The 19,680-nt window shown below is 42.1% G+C and overlaps 2 protein-coding genes across 3 annotated transcripts; both read left to right on the forward strand.

Moving 5' to 3' along the window:
• The first annotated feature begins 894 nt into the window (after positions 1-894).
• iyd (iodotyrosine deiodinase) lies at positions 895-4,724 on the forward strand. The gene is made up of 6 exons (XM_069158346.1): positions 895-1,011; positions 1,776-1,967; positions 2,972-3,169; positions 3,286-3,445; positions 3,591-3,747; positions 3,923-4,724. Exons 2-6 carry the CDS (start codon positions 1,778-1,780, stop codon positions 4,103-4,105), a joined length of 888 nt encoding a protein of 295 aa, XP_069014447.1. The 5' UTR covers positions 895-1,011; positions 1,776-1,777; the 3' UTR covers positions 4,106-4,724.
• Positions 4,725-4,831: 107 nt separating this feature from the next.
• sec63 (SEC63 homolog, protein translocation regulator) lies at positions 4,832-19,650 on the forward strand. Of its 2 annotated transcripts, none has more exons than XM_069158348.1 (20): positions 4,832-5,187; positions 6,740-6,839; positions 8,068-8,182; positions 8,398-8,510; positions 8,629-8,690; positions 9,168-9,226; positions 9,419-9,469; positions 9,611-9,719; positions 10,009-10,103; positions 10,637-10,769; positions 11,333-11,425; positions 11,621-11,766; positions 11,891-12,038; positions 12,279-12,361; positions 12,556-12,630; positions 12,815-12,970; positions 13,081-13,311; positions 13,489-13,689; positions 15,187-15,291; positions 17,067-19,650. In XM_069158348.1, the coding sequence occupies exons 1-20, from the start codon at positions 5,064-5,066 to the stop codon at positions 17,202-17,204; spliced, it is 2,337 nt and encodes a 778-aa protein (XP_069014449.1). In that variant the 5' UTR covers positions 4,832-5,063; the 3' UTR covers positions 17,205-19,650. The 2 variants fall into 2 exon arrangements, with proteins under 2 accessions (XP_069014449.1, XP_069014450.1); XM_069158349.1 differs by having other exon boundaries at positions 12,556-12,624.
• The last annotated feature ends 30 nt before the right edge of the window (positions 19,651-19,680 follow it).

Below are 19,680 nucleotides of genomic sequence, written 5' to 3' on the forward strand. Positions count from 1 at the left end.
AAAAAAAATGCTTTACTATAAGTGTGAAATAAATGGACTTTTTTAGAAGTTCTGACCTGACTTTAACACTTGAATGGTCTCTGAAATGTGCCAATTAGCAGGTTTTTGATATGTATAAATGATGTGCTTTTTTCTTTTTTTTTTGCAGTGTGTTAACCAAATTCCCTCAATGGTGCTTATCTGTGCACCAGCGCACAGTGGAGAGTGAGAAGTCTGGTGTGTTTCAGCAGAGGGACTTTTAATTACGCTCTCCTGCCATCTTGTGCTATTATTTCCCTATTCAACTCATACGTATTGTGTCATAAAAGGTCTTAAACAATGGATATATACACCTGTTATTAGATAAGCAACACCTGGCATGTGTGTGACGGGCACCTTTTGGATAGAATACAATAGAATATAGTAATGCAGTGTTATGTAATGTAAGAGAATAGAGCATAGTAATGTAATTTGCTGTAATAGAATAGATAGGTCAGTTAGAAACAACTGAACAAAATGCTGGTGTGAGCTATTTTACAGTAGAGGCAGCAGGACACTATGTAATAATTGACCACTGTAAACCTCCTCCTCCATAGCTAATGTTTAATTCTTCAAGTTTCACTGCTCTGGATGTTCAAAAGTCCTCCATTTGCACACCATTTAGCTGAAATGTCACCATAATGACTTCTGAAAAAATGTGTTGACTTTGTATTTCAGTTGATACTTTTTGAATGTGAATCTGTTGGAGACAGAGGTTTTTAGGAGCCAGCCTTCCGTGGTGTCAACCGTCTATGGTCTCGGTGTACATGGTGCTCAATGCTGATTGGTTAAAGGCTGCTCCAATTGTTTAAAAATTAACCTGAAGTCTGAAGGTGAGAGAACGACCAGAAACTATTCCTTATGTAGGGTGTGGAGGCTGGTCGGTAGCATAAAAATGACAAGTCTCTGCAGTGTATTCCGATATAAGACCATATATTTGGGGTTTTGTAGGCTATATTAATGGTCGTTGGGACTTCACAGAGCTCTGAAGAGGTAAACTTTTCTTTCCTACAATTTCATTTAAATTGTTGCTTTATCCAAATCAGAAGGTAGGCTACAAAAAGTACATCTAATATAAAACTAAAATTAAATCAAAACATACTGCTACCTGGCTATTTAGATTTAATTTGAGAAATCTAGCTCTGAAATTGTTCTACAATAGAGGTGAACAGAATTTAGTTTTTATTTAAAAAAAAAAAAAAGAAAAGATATTTAAAAACTTCAACATCACTTCAGAAGCAGTGTCTTCTGGTTATCTACACCCACAGAAGAAACCCTCTGTATTTAACCCCTGTATGTAACATATCAACAGTAGGTTCAACACATGCAGGAAGAAGTGGAATATTAACTTTAGTCTACAGCAGGACTTTGTAACATGGATAGCTGTTCTATGTTGGTGTGATTTCCTTATTACCCGGTGAACGGGCTATGCTAAACATGAATTATAATGCTGGTTTACAGCATTATTACCACCTTATGTAGAGATCAGAGCTGCTCTGTGGATCCAAAACACCAACTTTAGTCACTTTAGTCATTAGAGCAGCAGTGGGTCCTCGTGGTCCGAGCCCTTTTTTTTTTTTTTCTTCTTTCTTTTTTTTTCAGCAAAACTGAAAGCTAATAGGCAGTTCCTTCCAAAGTCAGCACACAGGCCCAACCCAGATAACAGTATAGTGTTTCATAACACCAGGTCTCCACTCAGCCAAGGTACACAAATGCTCAAGAGCCTGTGTCCTCTCCTCTCCTCTGCATTCCTGCAGTCATGGCTCTCCTGTCCGTCCTCACGCCTGTCCTGGCCGTGGTCCTGTGCCTGATGGTGGGCTTCATGCTGCTTAAATCACGGGACACCTCGACATCCCCAGGCAAAACTAAAGGGGGTTCAGAAGTGGACTCCAGGCCGTGGGTGGACCAGGACTTACAGGACGATACAGAAATCAGAGCAAAAGAAGGCGGTGAGAGCTGAACACAAACTTTTTATTTGGCAGGGCTGAACTCTATTTTTTTTACATCCCTATAACCCAAGCAAATGTTGGCTACAACTATTTCAACACAATATAATTTGTAGGAATGTTTTAACTTATTATAAAGTTGCTTAAATAGTTTCTGAGTTTTTGTTTTCAGTTTTAAAATCACAACAGAAATCAAAGCTGTCACCCAGTTGCGTTCCCAAAAAAAAGTTAATGTGCAGGAAAACTAGGCCATTGATCTCTCCTTGTTTTGGACGTGATTTACATTATGTTATTCAAAAGTGTGCTAATCAATAATGATAGAAGAACTGTCGTCTATATGGAAGTGGTGAAGAGGGACAGCCAGTAGCCTGTTGTTTTCGTTTGTCTTATTCCATCAGTAATCATAATGAAATTATATGTTTAGAAAATGTTAGCGAGATTATTTATGTGTTTTTTAACATGCTATCAAAAGAGTTAACAGTATTGCCATATTTTGTGTCATAATCACTCTTTTATGAGATTACAATGAGTAAAGATTAAGCTATAACCAGAAATACCAACTTGGCAAAGTGGGCAACTATTGTTATGACTAAAACCTTCAAGGGGCCTCTTACATTAAGGTTATATCTCAAAATATATTTTTGTTTAGTCAAATATCAATAAATGGTTTCTGGTGGAATATACACTTAAAATAATGACATCGACACTGTAATCTACCATGAACTTGATGGGTAAAGGCAGGAGTGACATAAACAATGTACATAAACACAAAGAGGAGCACAGTTCAATGGCTGCAGCAGACAGACATTTACTCTGAAGCCCATAATAATTTGCACATATAGCCAAATATTTATGGAGAGAAGTAACTGTGGTGTTTCATTTTTCTGGCTCATTGCAGTCCAGTCTTTTATACTGTGGTGTACATGTCTTTATGCCGGGCTGTTATTGAATTCAGAAAATCAGAATCATCTCACTGCTCCCTCTTTTTTTGTCTGTCACTCTGGAAGGGGATGATGATTGGGTGGACAGTAATGAAGAGGAGGAACATGCACATGTGCCCTATTCACCACTGCGTTACCCCGAAGAGACGATGCTGGAGAGATCCCAGGCTCTTTACACTTTAATGAACCAGCGGAGGTCTGTCCGATTCATCAGCCCAGAGCCAGTCCCACGAGAAGTCATCGATCGTGTCATCCACACTGCAGGCATGAAACAAATATTAAACAAATATTACAAAAACATCAATTTAGATTTTGTAATGCAGATATTACAAAGACCATAAAATGTGAGTTTGAGCTCCACCTGTCCTCCCTCTGTACAGGTACTGCGCCCAGTGGAGCACACACAGAGCCCTGGATGTTTGTTGTGGTGTCAGACCCTGAGATAAAGCACAAGATCAGACTGATAGTGGAGGAGGAGGAGGAGGTGAACTACCGCCAGAGGATGGGGGATAAGTGGGTCCACGATTTGACCAAATTTAGGTGAACATCCAGACTTACTCCATGCACACACTCACATTTGTATAGTTATACTCGTGTTAAAAGAAGTGACTGTAAAGATAACATTTGATTCCACACTCACTTTTTAGTTCTTATTTTCTTTCTCACCACTTCATTCTTCATGCAGGACAAACTGGTTTAAGGAGTACTTGGATGTTGCTCCATACTTGATCCTCATTTTTAAACAGACATATGGCATCCTACCAAACAACAAGAAAAAGACACACTACTACAATGAAATCAGTGTCGCCATATCTTGCGGGATCCTACTGGCTGCATTACAGGTAAACAAAAACCTGATCCATTGAAATGAAGACTAATGTTTTCTTGGAGTGAAAAGCACCCTCTCAAAAAGGCATGCAGCCAAAGACATGTCATATTTTTGTGTCTTATTAAATGCAGGGACACGTCTGATAAAAGCAGCTGAATTTCTGTGTCTTCTGTCCATTTGCTTATCAGAACGTGGGCCTTGTCACCGTCACATCGACGCCCCTCAACTGTGGCCCCCAGCTCAGGCTCCTCCTTAAACGCCCCGTCAATGAGAAGCTGCTGATGCTGCTCCCTGTAGGTTATCCCGCTTCTGACGCCACCGTCCCCGACTTGAAACGCAAGCATCTGGATGATATTATAGTGCACGTATGAGGAAATAAGTTTGCAGGGATAATGAAATGGAAAAAGCACCATATGTCACAACTTACTCCTTCCATAAAATTAATTAAAGGTTTAGAAGAAACAGAGAGCATACTCTTCAAACCTTTCAAAATAAATTAATCACGACAAGCATAGTTTAGTATGTCCTAAATTTAATTTTGGAGGCAAAACAAGTTTCTCGAATTCCTCTCGATGGCAGGCAAGCACTTTGCATGGCAGCTCTGTTGCAACTGGTGTGTGTGTGTGTGTGTGTGTGTGTGTGTGTGTGTGTGTGTGTGTGAGAATAGGTGAATGGGAGGAAAAAAAACGGTAAAGTGCTTTTTAAATCTCTAAGGTTATAAGGTGCGACAAGTAATTGCCATTTACCTTAGGACAGAACCATAGAAAACATTGCTTTTGTGCTTTCCTTTTATAAATGAAATAATCACGGTGGAATATTTTTTTTTTGGAACCTTTCACCGAGAATTGAATTGACATCCCAAAACTGACGTATGCCTTATTGATGCGATGCAACTGTAAAATCTAAACCGTGTAATTCTTCAGCTGAAGCAATCAAGTCGCGTTTTCCTACGTCACATCCATTTGACAACTATAAACACCCTACCGCAAACACTGTCGCTCGTCTGTCCTGTTTCCGTCGTCACCGCCAGGGGTCAGTAAACACCCGGGGGGGGGGGGGCGGGGGGGAAGAGAGAGCGCGCGCTTGTAACACCAACAGAAGAAGAAGAAGAAGAAGAAGAAGAAGAAGAAGAAGAAGAGGCCACATTGCGCAGGCGTACACCACGTACACCAATGCATCGAGCTTTTCTCGGCTGGGTGCTAGCTGGCTAGCTAACGGTCTACCAAGTCTCACACATTGGGCCAGAGAGAGGGAGAAGAGGGGGGAGACAAAAAAAAAAAAAAAAAGCGCAGCGGTGGAGAAGAAGGGCGACCCGAGCGCCGCTACGAAATGGCCGGCCAACAGTTCCAGTACGACGACAGCGGCAATACCTTTTTCTATTTTCTCACGTCCTTCGTGGGGCTGATAGTGATCCCGGCCACATACTACCTCTGGCCCCGGGATCAGAATGCTGGTAAGGCCCGATTGTCTGGCTCCGCGTTAACTTAACTACAAACCTCAGCTGGTGTCAACGTTATTATTATTAATAATAATAATAATTGCACACAAAAAAAGTGTCCAGGCAGCATTGTTGGCTCGAAATGATCCGCTTCTCGGTCGGTCTCGGGCACGCATGCAAAAAAAAAAAAAAAACCCCGACGATACACCAGCAAAAAACGTGACACGGATGATGCCCCCGCGTCTCCTCCGCTGTTAACCTGCTGGAGGTTTTTATTAATTTTTTTTTAAACTTAATTGATAATCTCCCTCCCCCTCCCTCTTTGAGCTTTACGGTTAAAGTTGATTTAAACCCTTGGCGTCTGTGGGTAAACACGGAGCTGAGTGAGTGCCGGCTGGTTCAACGGTGTGAGGAAACGTTCAGGTACTTTCAGAAAGAAGTGCTCAAATACTCCCACTGCATCCAAGTCGGAGTCATTCATAACTTTTCACTTCAGTAAAAGTAAGTGTTTTAGCAGCTAAATGTAAAAACGGTATCCAAAGCCAAAGTTGCGCAACACCCCCCCCCCCCCGACCCCCCTTTCCAGCTGTTATATTGAATGTTTTAAATTCATAGTACTGCTGCATTAATGTGAAATGTACTGCGGTGCATGTTGAAGGTTGAGTAAATCGTAGCTGCCTTGTACTGTTGGTTAGTTGGTGCTACAAACACGTGTTTATCTTTATAAAAAAAACAAAACACGATTGCACCGCTGCCGTGGAAGAATCACGAGCGTCTCAAAGGTCGAGCTTTTTTTAGTGAGCTCACAATAAAACACGTGTTTTCAGACGTTTCTCCAGCGAATCCGAGTAGATTTGTAAATAGTTTATGTGGCTTCAGAAGTAGGATCGTTGTCTTCGGTTTGTTAGAAACGTGCAAAAAAAAAAAAAAATCAACAGGAGATATTTGGATTCCACCGGATGGGAAGGGTATGAAAAACTGTCATCTTAAAATGAACTGAAGCTGTTGGATAAATGTAGTGGAGGGAGAAGTACAATAACATACCTCTGAGATGTAGGGGAGTAGAAGTGTGTGGTTGCGTGAAATGGAAATACTCAAGTCAAGTACAAGTACCTTGAATTTGTACTTCAGTGTATCACTTCAGTACTTTAGTTATGTTCCACCACAGGGCACGTTGACTTGAGCTAAAACCGACGTCACTCTCGCCTTTATTATCCTGATATGTTCTTATTTCTGTACCGCTATCTGTTTGTAAACAGAGCTTACCGAGCCCCTGCTCTTACAGCAGTTATTATATTAATAGAAAATATTGTATCGCTGTTAGATTATCCCGTTTAACATCAAGCACTTAACTAAATCCTCTATTGTCCAAGCTGCATTGTGATCAAATAACACACACATTGTGCAAATCTTTTCCTGCTCGGATAACACATCGTCAATGTTTCCCCCGATTTGGAGTCTTTGTGTTGAGCAGCAGTTTTCCTCCAAATCACTGTGGCATGATCAGTATTGACTGTGAGAGTTTTGTTGACGTGTCGGTAACCTTTCTCGGTCATTTTTCTTTCAGAACAACTCCGTCTGAAGAGCCTGCGGAGGGTCCATGGCAGGTGTCTGTGGCATCAGCTCAGGCTGATGAAGTCACAGCAGAGCATTGTCCCAACACTAAAGTGAGTCCAGTTCATTGGATTTGGGTTCGCACGAATTCAGGGAGAGTGAATGCTCGTCGACACACCGTTTAGAAATTGTTTCAAGGCTTTTCCTTTCCAAGAAAACCTTCCAAAGCACGTGAGAACATCTCTGAGAGTTGATCACACTCTGCTTATTTATAGTTGGCCATCACTTCCATGGCAGTATAATAACAGGCTTGTTTCTTTAGTTGTTCGCTTGCTTGCTTCTTTGTTCCTGAACCCCACACCATTGCTGCTGTTTGGGTGTGACTTGCCCGAGCTGTTTGCACTGAGAAAGCTCAGTCATCCTCCCGTCTCTGGAGCTGTTAAGGGATCAGTCAGTGTGTGTTTTCCAGCTGGAAAGAGGTGACGTGTGAAGATGTGGCACAGGCTTCCTTGCACTCTAGGCAGACGACTCGAGCTTACGTGTGTCCGAAGTACTTCAATTCATTTTTTGGCACAAGGCTGGGTTATGTTGCTTACTTGTGTAAACCTCTGCGTAACGTGTGCTGTTGCTGTAAACATTTAGTGACACCTCTTAACATTTGTCTTAACATCACCCTGTTTCCTCAGTTGTTTATTCGCTCTGTGGGGTTGAAGCTGTTTGCCTTCATACTCCCACTCTCGCTCCATCACCAGACCCGCATCCTGTGTTTATCCTCAAAATGTAACAACCAACATTTACAAATTCTTCCCTTGCATGGCTGCATTTGTGATTTAAGCTGGTGGAAGCTCACAGCAGGTTTTATTAGGTGGAATGAATCCGGATGATTGGCTCAGCCTTTCTCTCACTATCTGTTTCCTCCTCTTAACTGTATCGTTGTGATGGCGTTTATTATAGGAGTCCATCATGCATTGTTCTGGTTGAGCTACTCAGACAACTTAGGCTAGTGTGTTGTCATGGCAACAGATGCTGCAGAGCAGACCTTAGGTTTTTGCCATTGTCATGGAAACAAGTTCAACTTTCCGTGCATATGTACCAAACAACAACAATGTGAGAACCGGGTCGGCCCTTTTCCCTGCATTCAGTGGATTCAGAAGAGCTGGTTTAAGTGGTTCAAATTGAAGTGTAATTTTTGCGTCTTAAAACTATGACAGCTATTTTGCATTGCAGGATATTGGCTTTCCAAACAGTCATAACGATTGCAAGTCCAAGTAAAAAAATTCTGCTTTCGCCTCCGATGTTTATGTGTGACGTTTTTTCCTGTTTGTGTGTTAACATTTGCAGGAAAGCGGCCTTGTTGTTTGGGTGGGCTGTGTTCCTGCTGCTAGCCTACAAGGTGTCCAAGCTGGACAGGGAGTACCAGGAGTACAATCCATATGAAGTCCTCAACTTGGACCCGGTAAACACACACGAGACAAACTGTTTGTGCATCCTACAGAGCCACTGAAGTCCGGAAAGGTTATATCCAGATCAAGATATTAGATCCATGTCTAGAAATCTACTGTCCCCCTGGACTTCTGGGACTCTGCAGTGGTTTTTTTTGTTTTTTTTAGGTTGATCCTGATTGTGGCTGAGACTTCCAGTAAGAGTCTGTGATTGTATTTCTGTCTCCAGGGTGCATCACTGTCAGAAATCAAGAAGCAATACCGTGTACTGTCACTCAAGTACCACCCTGACAAAGGTGGCGATGAGGCTACATTCATGAGAATTGCCAAAGCTTATGCTGCGTAAGTGTCATATTGGTTTTTGACTCTAATCCAGCCAATAAGTGTGCATCTGGAAGTAATAAGGAAAGTGTTTTTAGATTGATTGATTGATTAATTCACTTTCTGTGTTTTTCTGCAGTCTGACTAATGAACAGTCGCGGCAGAACTGGGAAACATACGGAAACCCAGACGGTCCAGGAGGTAAGAAAAGATGCCTCTCATGCACTCAGTAGAGTTTTGGCATTTTTAGGTATTGACACACCTTTTGTATTAATGCTGGTGAGTCAGCCTATTGTAGACATTGAACGTGCCAAGCAACAGAAGATGAATTGAAACACGGCAGCTCATTCGGTCCAGAGAGAGCAAACATGAAACCACGAGAAAAATCTTTTCTGTTTTCGCACACACTTTTACTTCGTCTCCGTCGTGCCTGTTTTACTTGGAACCAAAAATAACATGTTCATTCACATTTTACTGGCTTTAAAAAAAAAATCTCTCATAATTACATTTGTTAGTTTTTAAATGAATACAACTTGAAAGAAATCTTTCCCATGGTGTCAAGTGATATGCATTTCCCACACTGCACAGCTCTGTGCTTTTGCCGGAGGATTGTCTGCATTTTGTTAACGGGGTGATTTTGCTATTTTGGTCCATTCCCTGTTATGTCGTTCTTTCCAGCTACCAGCTTTGGTATAGCCCTGCCTGCCTGGATTGTTGACCAGAAGAACTCGATGCTGGTAAACGCTTCTTGAATATGTTTTTTGTAGCTTTAACTGATAACATGCATTTGTGTTTTGTATTTGAATAGCAGAGAGCCACGTTTGATTGATAACCCAAAAACTCAAACTGTATCCAGGAGCACTACACGTACCGTTTTAGGTCACATTTAAAACTTGATTTCATCTGACCGTTTTGTTTCCCCTCTGTAGGTGTTGTTGGTTTATGGTCTTGCCTTTATGGTCATCCTTCCTGTTGTTGTGGTAAGTTGTCGCCATTGTTTCAAAGCAGGTTCTTCACAAAGCTTCGTGGCAAATAGATGGTATCTCGTTTTATACCCTGGCTTTCTCAGCAGTATCTCTATTTATTCTCCCATTGTTTGTTTTTCTCTCTTTGTTCTTTAGGGCACGTGGTGGTACCGCTCAATCCGATACAGTGGAGATCAGATCCTCATCAACACCACCCAACTCTTCATGCATTTCATGTACAAGACGCCCAACATGAACATGAAGCGTGAGTTTCTCCTTCACTCATGACAGTGTCCTTTATTATTACTGAGCCTACTAACAGAATACATATAGAATAGTGACTATTTACATGGTTGATGTGATTTTTAGCAGGTACAATATGATGGTTAGCAGGTACAATAAAGTTTGTTGTTCTGTTATGCTTTACTGTTTGCAGTTTTCTGCAATGATTAATCCAACAGTGTTGTTTTTTTTGTATTTAGATTGAATTGGTGGGATGTTTAAGAATTAAAGTTTCTCATTGTGTGTTTTATTTTTGTTTTTCTGTCCTCCAGGGTTAGCCATGGTGTTGACGGCAGCATTCGAGTTTGACCCTCGCAGCAATAAAGATGCCACCATAAGACCCACAGACAACATTGAAGTGCCACAGGTGAAAATTAGGCGTGGGAATCACCAGAGATCCTGCAATACGATATTATCATGATGGCCAAGTCATAATATAAAATATTATGGCGACTAAACGTTTTATAGTAGGCTGAGTATTGAGATAACATGATAACATTTTTGTTGTGTGTGTGTGTGTGTGTGTGTGTGTGTGTGTGTGTGTGTGTGTGTGTGTGTGTGTGTGTGTGTGTGTGTGTTTCTATTTTTAAGAAACAGACTTCAGGAAAAATATTTCCTAAACAATGATTAATTCAAGGAGCTGATGGTTTATATAGCCTTCAGAAGGTCTGAGGACTTATTAAAACTCTTGAAAGAAACACTATAAATGGACTTCAATACTCGCCAGCTTTGCATCATTAAAGCTAAAACAACCCACAATTTGAAGCTCTTCTGTAGAAGACCATGTTTCACTGCTGCACTCTCTGGTGGACACATAACTATTGAGGCTTTCAGTATAGGAAGTGTAATATTCTGGGTGGTACGCTGTTCCATAAAGACTCTCTTCTGTGTCTCTTGCAGTTGATCCGTGAATTAGGAAATATCAACGTGAAGAAGAAGGAGCCTCCGTTCTGCTATCCGTACAGTTTGAAGGCCAGAGTCTTAGTGCTGGCTCACCTGGCCCGCATGGATGTGTCAGAGGAGTTAGAGGAAGGTAGGACAAAAATGTTCTTCCATTTTTATTTGTCTCTATTTTCGTAGATAAGAACTACAGCAATACAATAATGATTTTACACGCAGACATTGTTCTAAAAGATGAGGGCAGGTAAATGAAGTTTCTAGTTTACCCAAAATCCAGTCTTCTCCAAACAGAAACCAAAAACTGGTGTGTTTTGACTATATAAGAGTGAGAAAATAATTAAAAAACCTGGGATTTATATATGAATTAACCCCAACATAAAAATCATGTCCAAATATTATCTTTCATCATATTTGGAGAGCATTATACATAGTGGCGAAAAATGTATTGCAAATCCAAGTCATGGACAAACAAGCCTTTTCTCTTTCATATTAGTCATAAAATATAAAACACTACAGCGTTATCGAGAGGTGTGGAAAAGTGTAACTGATTGCAAATAGATTTTGAAGTTCAGTCAGATCAAAAGTGATCTTTATAATAATGCAATTGTTGTCTATCTAACTCGAAAAAGAGTTTCTCTTAAGAGAAGAGTCATCTATGTGTTTATCACAACATGTGTATGCATGTTTCTGTTCCAGATCAGAGGTTTGTGGTGAGGAAGAGTCCAGCTCTCCTCCAGGAGATGATCAACGTGGGCTGTCAGCTCACTATGATGGCCAACAGCAGAGGAGGTACACGTGTGTGCATACATGCATACATATATATATATATATATATATATATATATATATATATATATATATATATATATACATATAAATGTTTTTGCCGCAAACTACAACTTTTATGTCTATATTTTTTTAAATTCACTTCAGTCACATTGTTACATTCAGCATCATAATGCATACTGGCATGCCTCTCCTCAGGTTTCCATGCTCCTCGATTGGTAACGATAGAGAACTGCATGAAGCTGACCCAGATGATAGTTCAGGGTCTGCAGGAGTCAAAGTCCCCACTGCTGCAGCTGCCTCACTTCGAGGAGGAGCACCTCCGCTACTGCATCTCCAAGAAGGTACCTGCCACGTGTCTGTATGTGCACACGCGTGTGATATAGCGTGAGAGACAGAGATAAATATGTTTGCATGCCAACGGGTCATATGTTGTCTCACTGTCATCCTCTTCCTCCTCCTCCTCAGTACAAGGTGAGAAGCCTCCAGGACCTGGTGAGTCTGAAGGACTCGGACAGACGCAGCATGCTGCGTGTCCTGGGGGAGGAGAAGTACGATGAGGTCATGGCTGTGCTGGGAAGCTTCCCTCACATCACCATGGATACTAAACTGCAGGGTCAGTCCGAAAAGACACACAGTCAAACACACTTTTGTTTGGCCACCACCGGACCTGTGACAGCTTAGTCTGCAGCTTTTAACACCTCAGGATGTGATACAAACGCAGTGTGAGAGCAGCAAGCTTTTGCTTCGCTTGGATAAAGTGTGAATGATTGTCAGAAATGCATTTATATTTGTCTGCTTCCGACATTTCAACTTTATAATTAGCTTTTCTATTGTCTCTCTTGTGTCTTTGCAGTCCTTGATGATGAAGACAGCAATAACATCACAGCAGGCTCAATCGTCACAGTAACTGTCACCTTAACCAGAAAACGGATGGTGGTAAGAAATGATAACAAATTGGCTTCACTCTGACATCATAGTAAGTTACTGGAAAGCAGCTTCTGGGATTCTAATTGATTTATTATGGAGCTGCCTTGTACATGCACTTCTATGGATGACCACTAGAGTGTACTGTTGGCTGCATGCATGGTTGAAGAGCATCAAGTAACTGAACCATTACTGTGTGTGTTTAGGATATGTTTGAAAAAGAGCAGGAGTCAACGCCATGTCCAGGAGAGGAGGCTGCCACCACAGAGGAAGCAGTAAGGGTAACACACGCACACACACACACACACACACACACACACACACCACACACACACACACACACACAGAGAGAACATGACAACTTAGAGCAGTTAAAAAACATATTCACTTTGTCGGTGTCAAATGATTAAAAGTGTAATGGTTCAAGGAATCATATTCACCTGATCTGTTCTTTCTGGTTTGAAGCAAGGAGACACGATTAAATCCAAAACCAAAGTCTGGCAGAACAAGAGTAAAGGGGCGAAGAAGACAGCCAAGTCCAAGAAGAAAAAATTAACCAAGAAGAAGGCCACTCCTGCTCCTGCCAAAACCAAGCAGGCCAATGGCAACGTGGCAGGAAATGTAAGCGTCCAGCTCACCCAATCACAGCTGAATTAAAGCTTTTAACTGTAGTAATTGTAAACTATTCTGCCTCCATGATGAAATTATTGTTGATGATGTTGGTGTCTCAGGAAGTTGTAGCGGCAACGTCGGCAGCAGCAGCAGCAGCAACAACAGCAGCAACAACAGCAGCAGCAGCGGCAGCAGCAGCAACAACGAAGGAGGACGATGACGAAGCCTCAGACAAAGGCAGCGAGTCGGACGAGGGCGAAGCAAACAAGGACTCTCCCAGCGAGAGAGACGAAGACAGCGACAAACAAAGCGACACAGAGGTGGATGAAATGGCGGGCGATGATGAGGAGGTCAGACAACTTTGTATGGCTGCATTAGACAGAATCAGGCGTTAGACATGCGATTGTAATATTCAGTAACCGTCGTAGCCTTCTGACTTCAAAGACCACAGAGTCCAGTTGAATGGAAAGGAAACGCCGTCTTGTATCCAAACCCTAAATCCTCCTCTCTCCACACCTGCCCGTCAGGAGTGGGAGGCGCTGCAGCAGAGCATCCAGCGGCGAGAACGGGCCTTGCTAGAAACCAAGTCGAAGGTGACGCACCCGGTCTACAGCCTCTACTTCCCCGAAGAGAAGCACGAGTGGTGGTGGCTCTACATCGCCGACCGCCGAGATCAGACCCTCGTCTCCATGCCCTACCACGTCTGCACACTAAAAGACACAGAAGAGGTGAGGCAGTGGTCGGGAGTGTACCTGTGTTGTATGACTCTTTTGACCTTTTTTGGTTCATTTTTAATATATATACATAAATATAAAATGGTGTAAGTTTGACAAAAATCTCTATCATCACAAGGTGGACGCGTATTACGCTACTTTATTGCTGTACAACCAGCAGACCTGAACCAAAATATATTCGGACTTGCTTATTTTACTCATAACTAATATTTTAGATAGTTATTATTATTTTAAGTTGATTAAAGAAAAAAGCAGATAATTGTCACATTTGAGTTGCTGGAGCCAAACGTTTCTAAATAGATCACTCTCGCCATTAACTGATGATCAAAATTATTGTCAATTTGTGTTTCAACTCTGATCCAATTTTTTTTTTTTTATATATAATTCACTGTCTTACACAGGAAATTCTGTGTTAAATTAAGATACTTAGAGGGTGTATTGTGGATTATTCAGTAATCCGTCTGGGGCACAAAGGTCTCGGTAAGTTACTGTGTGTGTTCACGTTTCTTGTTTCCTGTGCACTGTGGGCCCCCTCGCACATCCTGTTGCTAGGCAACCCTTGTGTCATTATTCCCTCGGAAGAGTGTGTGTGTGTGTGTGTGTGTGTGTGTGTGTGTGTGTACACGTGTGTGTGTGTGTGTGTGTGTGTGTGTGTGTGTGTGTGTTTATATTGCACAATTTGCACCTCTGATCCTGGTGTTCTCCGGCAACAGCACGGATTGACAGCAAGATAAAAGCTTAATGAGGCCCGTGTGAGACTGAATGAGCAGCTGTCCGCTGCTCTGAAGGAATGTAGCGGCGTGAGGTGACCCTCCCATGCATGGCGGATCGCTGTCTCGCATTCAATTAACCTGTCACTTCAGCAGTTCCTTCTGGTGTTTTGTGTTAGGTGACTGCTGAGACACTGTGTGTGTGTGTGTGTCACGTGTTTTTTTTGGTGGGGAGGGCGGGAGGGCTGCGTTCATCAACGACCCATTCCAGTAAATTGCGTCTGTGTTCACGGCCTCGTACGCTGATAATTAGCCTCATTGTGCTCATAATTAGATGTTTGCCATATGTAATTGCACATCATAGTAATCACAGCTTGAGGTAATGTTGGTGTAATATTTACAGTTGGACTCCATCATCATCATCATGTGGTGGTTTATTACCTACTGCGCTGTCCCCTCTGCTGCTAAACGATGGGATGCCATCAGTGGCTGCAGATTGTTTGTCCTTTGCCTCCTTCTGGTGCTTCATTAGGTTTTTTTTTTTTTTTTACGAGAAGGTGAAACATGCCATCTTAATGGCAGCAATACTATTTCTATTCTAATGTGTCATTTCCAAGGTGCTTTAGTGTAACGCTATAGTTGAATTTGTGAAATAGATGCACATTGAATGCTTTAATTATTTATTTATTTTTTTTGGAAAGAGATTTTATAAAAATGTTTGCATAATTAAATGAAGGTAAATGAAATGAACCACCGTGTGCGTGTTTGTGTTGTTTTCCAGGTGGAGCTGAAGTTTCCCGCCCCCTCCAAAACAGGCAACTACCAATACTCCGTTATCCTCCGCTCTGATTCCTACCTGGGACTGGACCAGATCAAACCACTCAAGGTGAAAGACAGCTGTGTGTTTGATTTTGTGTGTGTCAGTGTGTGTGTGTGTGTGTGTGTGTGAGTGTGAGTGTGTGCGAGAGATTTCACAGGGAATGTCTTCAACTGGCTAGCATGGTTTCCTGAGTAGTTTCAGCCAAATGAATATAATGGTTGTTTATCTGCCAAAGTGTCTGGGACAATAGGCCCGGCAGTTACGGCCAAAATGTAGCAGCCGCCTGCTGAACAATGGTGTTAACGCCGGCCAGGGTGTTTGGAAAGATCTGTTACGAGTCATCCAGAACATGATTTGTATTGTTTTGGGTTTTCCTTTTTTTTTTTTTCTTCTTTTTTTTTTTTTTTTATCTCTAGCGCCTGACAGACATTAGAGTGCGCTAAAGGTTTGATGCTGCTGCTATTCGTCAAGAATTGATTAATTTCATAATTCATCACATTTATCTTAAAATACAGAATCTTTCATTCTAATTTCAGAATTAGACATGAATATGAAGTTTATGAGTCTTACATTTTAAGTTTGATTGTTGTGGAAGTGTGCTGTCATTCAATGTTTCGTTAACAGTGACAAAAGAAGCCGTGTCAGGCAGACATCGATTTTATATGTTAATAACTGTCAAGCTGGAAATAGTGAGACCTTTTTGCAGTAGCAGCAGCTTGTAACCGTTTTTGAATTGAGCTTTGTCCTGATTGGAGGAGGGGGGGGGGGGCACCTTCTGGGCAGGTTTTTATTTTTTTTTATTTTCAGATATAAATGTAACCAGTTAACTAAATTCAGTTGACACAAGGTGGCTCAACAGGACAGTGTCTGTTGCCCTCTCACTTTACAGCTCGGGACTGAATTTTTCTAGCCTGGTGTTTCCAGACCCAAATTCAGCGTTTGGATATCTGGGTCTGGGTATGCTCCATAGGGGATCGTTTCCTACTCGTTGCATCCTAATGGGGGTTCATTTTGAAACTATCGGAGCACCCCTTAATCGATCCGTATGGGCCGAAACACTCTGAAACTCTACTCCTGCGGCAACAACGTTTAGATAAAGTGCTTGACTTCAACATAGGCTAAGTTAAGAAAACCGAATCTTTGAGCAACAGTCTGGCAGAGCGATGCTAGAAATATTATTCAGTACGATTTTAACTGAAAAGAAAGCTACAAAACGGTTAAAGTCATCTTGTTTGGCAGATCCCCTGACCCTCTGGTGCACTGCTTCTTCAAGCCGACACAGATTTCCCGTTCCATTATAAAACCAGGGCTACGTTACCTCGGGGGGGTTGTCGAGTTTAGCTCCCACATTCCAGGAAACGTACAACTTTCAGCCTCTTATTTCATCACTTTAAAGAGGAAACTTTTTTTTTAAATACGACCGGACAAAACAGAAATTTTCATGCAGTGATTGAGGTTGTGATATTTAACAATCAAAATGTATTCATCAGTCATTGTAGTGCTCCGTCCACGGCTCTACACATACAAACACGTTATCGTTATTACATCTAGGATTTTTGAGTTAGACAGAAGGAAGTCTCGACCTGTCATTGCGCCTTTGAAAAAATACTATGCAAGCTGTGGGTCAGTTTTTGCAAAGGTCGTATTATTTACCGACGCATCTCAATTCGAGACGGATTCATGCGGACATTTGTTATCCTCCACAAATCTCATAAAATTGGTGCGCACCGATTCTTTTTGAAGCTCTGGTGTTAAACAGTTGCTGAGGCACGATACAACTGCAGTGATAAAACATGCCAGCTCCCCGTGCTGAAGCATACGTCCCTTTGGTGTTTTCCCAGCTTGAGGTCCATGAGGCCAAGGCCATGCTGGACAACCACCCACAGTGGGACATCCCCGACACAGAGGAGGAGGACGAGGAGCAGGAGGACAGCGACGGCATCGAGGAGAGCGAAGACGATGACGAGGACAACGACTGAATGCGTCTACACACGCGTGCGAGCGTGCTCAGACCCCCCCCCCCTGCCCCTCCCCACCACCACCACCTCCCTCCCCTCCCCCATGGACTGGCCACCCATCCACCCCCGACCCCAGGAACAGCACTCGGCTCGAGAGCAGCCAGCGGAGGAGCAGCAAAAAGCCGTGCCTGCCACAAAAACACACAAGGAATCACCGTGAACAGTTTGTACACACACACAGCCCTTCCTCCATGTTACCTTTTACAATGTCATGGACTTCAAGCCCTCCCCCCTCCCCTTTCCCCTGCTCCACCTACACCTCCACCCTCATTTCTCTTTTCTACAGAGACTTGTTCATTCACTTTCCGTCACTGGCGGAAGAGAATTCTGTGAATACTAACAGGCCCGCTGTGTGTGGGTTGGTGTGCACGTGTGTGTGCATGTGAGTGCGTTTGTGTGCGTGCGTGTGTGCGTGCGTGACCTTGTATGTCTTTGTACAGGTATGAAAGATGGACACACTGTGGACTGGAGGACCTACTATTATTGTTATTATATGGGCTCTTTTTGTCTTTTCTCGAGGGGGAGAGGGGAAGTACAACAGCTAATTCCATTTGCAAATTTAACGGCAACACATGACGTCCCTGCGGAGACTATGACGACACTCTCGCTCCTATTTTTTAAGATCACTCGGCACCGATGTTTTCCACACCAATGATACTTTCTATTGTACACTTAAACTGCAGAAGTGCGAGCTTTATCCCTCTTTGTTGGGAATCTCATCCGAATCAACCTTTGGGACATTTACTCCTTTCAACGCACGGGGGGGCACAGTTCTTGTCAGGTTCCCCCCCTCCCCCCCCATTAATTTTCCCCTTTGTCACACCAGCCATCCACTTGTACGTACGTTCTCACTGTATGTTGAAGGAGGTGTCTAAAGATAGATACTGATCTCCAGTCAGGTCAGATAAGATGCCTGTTCTGCTCCTGTGATCCACACGTGTTAAATGAAAGCAGGTGGATCTTGAAATGAGTTGTGACCTCAAGTATAACTGGAGGGAAACGACCCGAACTTGCAGTGTTAAGATTTATTAGAAATCGGAGTGCTCTACTTCTTCATATACGACATAAAAGTTGTGAGTTTTCAGTCTGTTTAAGGGGCTAAGATATATATATATATATATATAGATATATAGATATACATGTGGCTTTTCAGAAAAGTGACTTCCTGTATCTTCACCTTTTTTCTTTTTTAAACAATTTTAGCACATTCCACTGGAAACTCATTGTCCGAAAAAGGCCTTACGATACAACTGAAATACCACAACACACAAGTCCACGGGTGCTATGCACCGGTGGTTTTGCATATAAATCTACAGTGTCGTCATTTGTTTCAGGTTAGAGTTTGTCTCTTCAATGTATAAGCTCTTCAGTCTTGGGATACATATCACTGAACTGACATGTCAAAGCTTAAGTCCAATTATTTTGCAGTTATATGTGAAGTGACTGTGTTAAAGGGATGCGAGTATGAGATCCCTGACGCACACGTGCACACACACGCACACGGCACAGAACTGGACTGACAAAAAAAAAAAATCTGTTAAAAGTACCTTGTAGTGGAAAGCGAAGTGTATTCTGTCCAGCTCTTTTTCTCTCGAGTCATTGAAGCAGAACAGGCAGAGTTGAGTGATTACTGCCATTTCAGATGGAAACTGTTTTGTGCACCAAATCTTCTGGAAGATTTTTTTTTTTTTGTATTTCCCCATCTGAAGAAAACAAAGTGGTTCTGGCTAAGCAAAAGGATTTTTTTCCTTTTCTCTCGTTTGTTAAGCTGAAGCTATAACAAATGTAACGCATAAGTCTTTGTCTTGTTTTGTTGCATTCTAACCTTCATTTTATTTTTTGGACACGTGTTAGACTGTGGAAACAAAAGAAAAAACAGAGCTTCCTTGTGTCGCTCTGTGGTCTATCACTGTGTCGATGACAGTTTCAGTTTTTAACAAGAAGTCCGTCATTAATATCCACACAACGGTTCATTATTTTTCTTTACAGTATATACACAAGTGTGTCATCTTAGTGTGGGAGAGATCAAAGTTTGAATATCTGTGGGCATGCTCTCCTCACACCACACACACACACTCACATGCGCCAACTATACCCCCCCTATAATTGTGTTGAAAGCAGGTGTACACTAACAGGTAAATATGTATTCTGAGTATTTGATCGCTCTGCAATAGAATGTAGCATCAGTGATTAATGCTGTGTGGAAAAAAACTGCAGAGGTTAAATACGACTCCATCTCTCCCACGTCCAGCCCAACCCAGGTCACTGGCCGGCAGGCCACCTCAGTTTGGACAAACTACCCAATGACTATCTATCTGCCACTTTTGTTTACAAAGGAACTGTCATTGTAAATGGAAAAATATATTATTTGTATTTAAAATCATTTCAAATAAAATCTTTTAAATGAGCTGGCTTAATTTCCCCCCCTCTCCCCCCC

The sequence above is a fragment of the Embiotoca jacksoni genome, unplaced genomic scaffold (assembly GCF_022577435.1).
Source record: "Embiotoca jacksoni isolate LCO1_2020_lvr unplaced genomic scaffold, fEmbJac1.0.p SCAF_23, whole genome shotgun sequence".
NCBI classification, from domain to species: Eukaryota; Metazoa; Chordata; class Actinopteri; family Embiotocidae; genus Embiotoca; species Embiotoca jacksoni.

Bases quoted from the DNA above. Each gene is read 5' to 3' on its own strand.
- iyd (XM_069158346.1), top strand. From the start codon at position 1,778: ATGGCTCTCCTGTCCGTCCTCACGCCTGTCCTGGCCGTGGTCCTGTGC. The intron at 3,446-3,590 runs GTGAACATCCAG...TTCTTCATGCAG, and splicing joins CACGATTTGACCAAATTTAG to GACAAACTGGTTTAAGGAGT. The intron at 3,748-3,922 runs GTAAACAAAAAC...TTTGCTTATCAG, and splicing joins TCCTACTGGCTGCATTACAG to AACGTGGGCCTTGTCACCGT.
- sec63 (XM_069158348.1), top strand. From the start codon at position 5,064: ATGGCCGGCCAACAGTTCCAGTACGACGACAGCGGCAATACCTTTTTC. The intron at 8,511-8,628 runs GTAAGTGTCATA...GTTTTTCTGCAG, and splicing joins ATTGCCAAAGCTTATGCTGC to TCTGACTAATGAACAGTCGC. The intron at 8,691-9,167 runs GTAAGAAAAGAT...CGTTCTTTCCAG, and splicing joins AAACCCAGACGGTCCAGGAG to CTACCAGCTTTGGTATAGCC.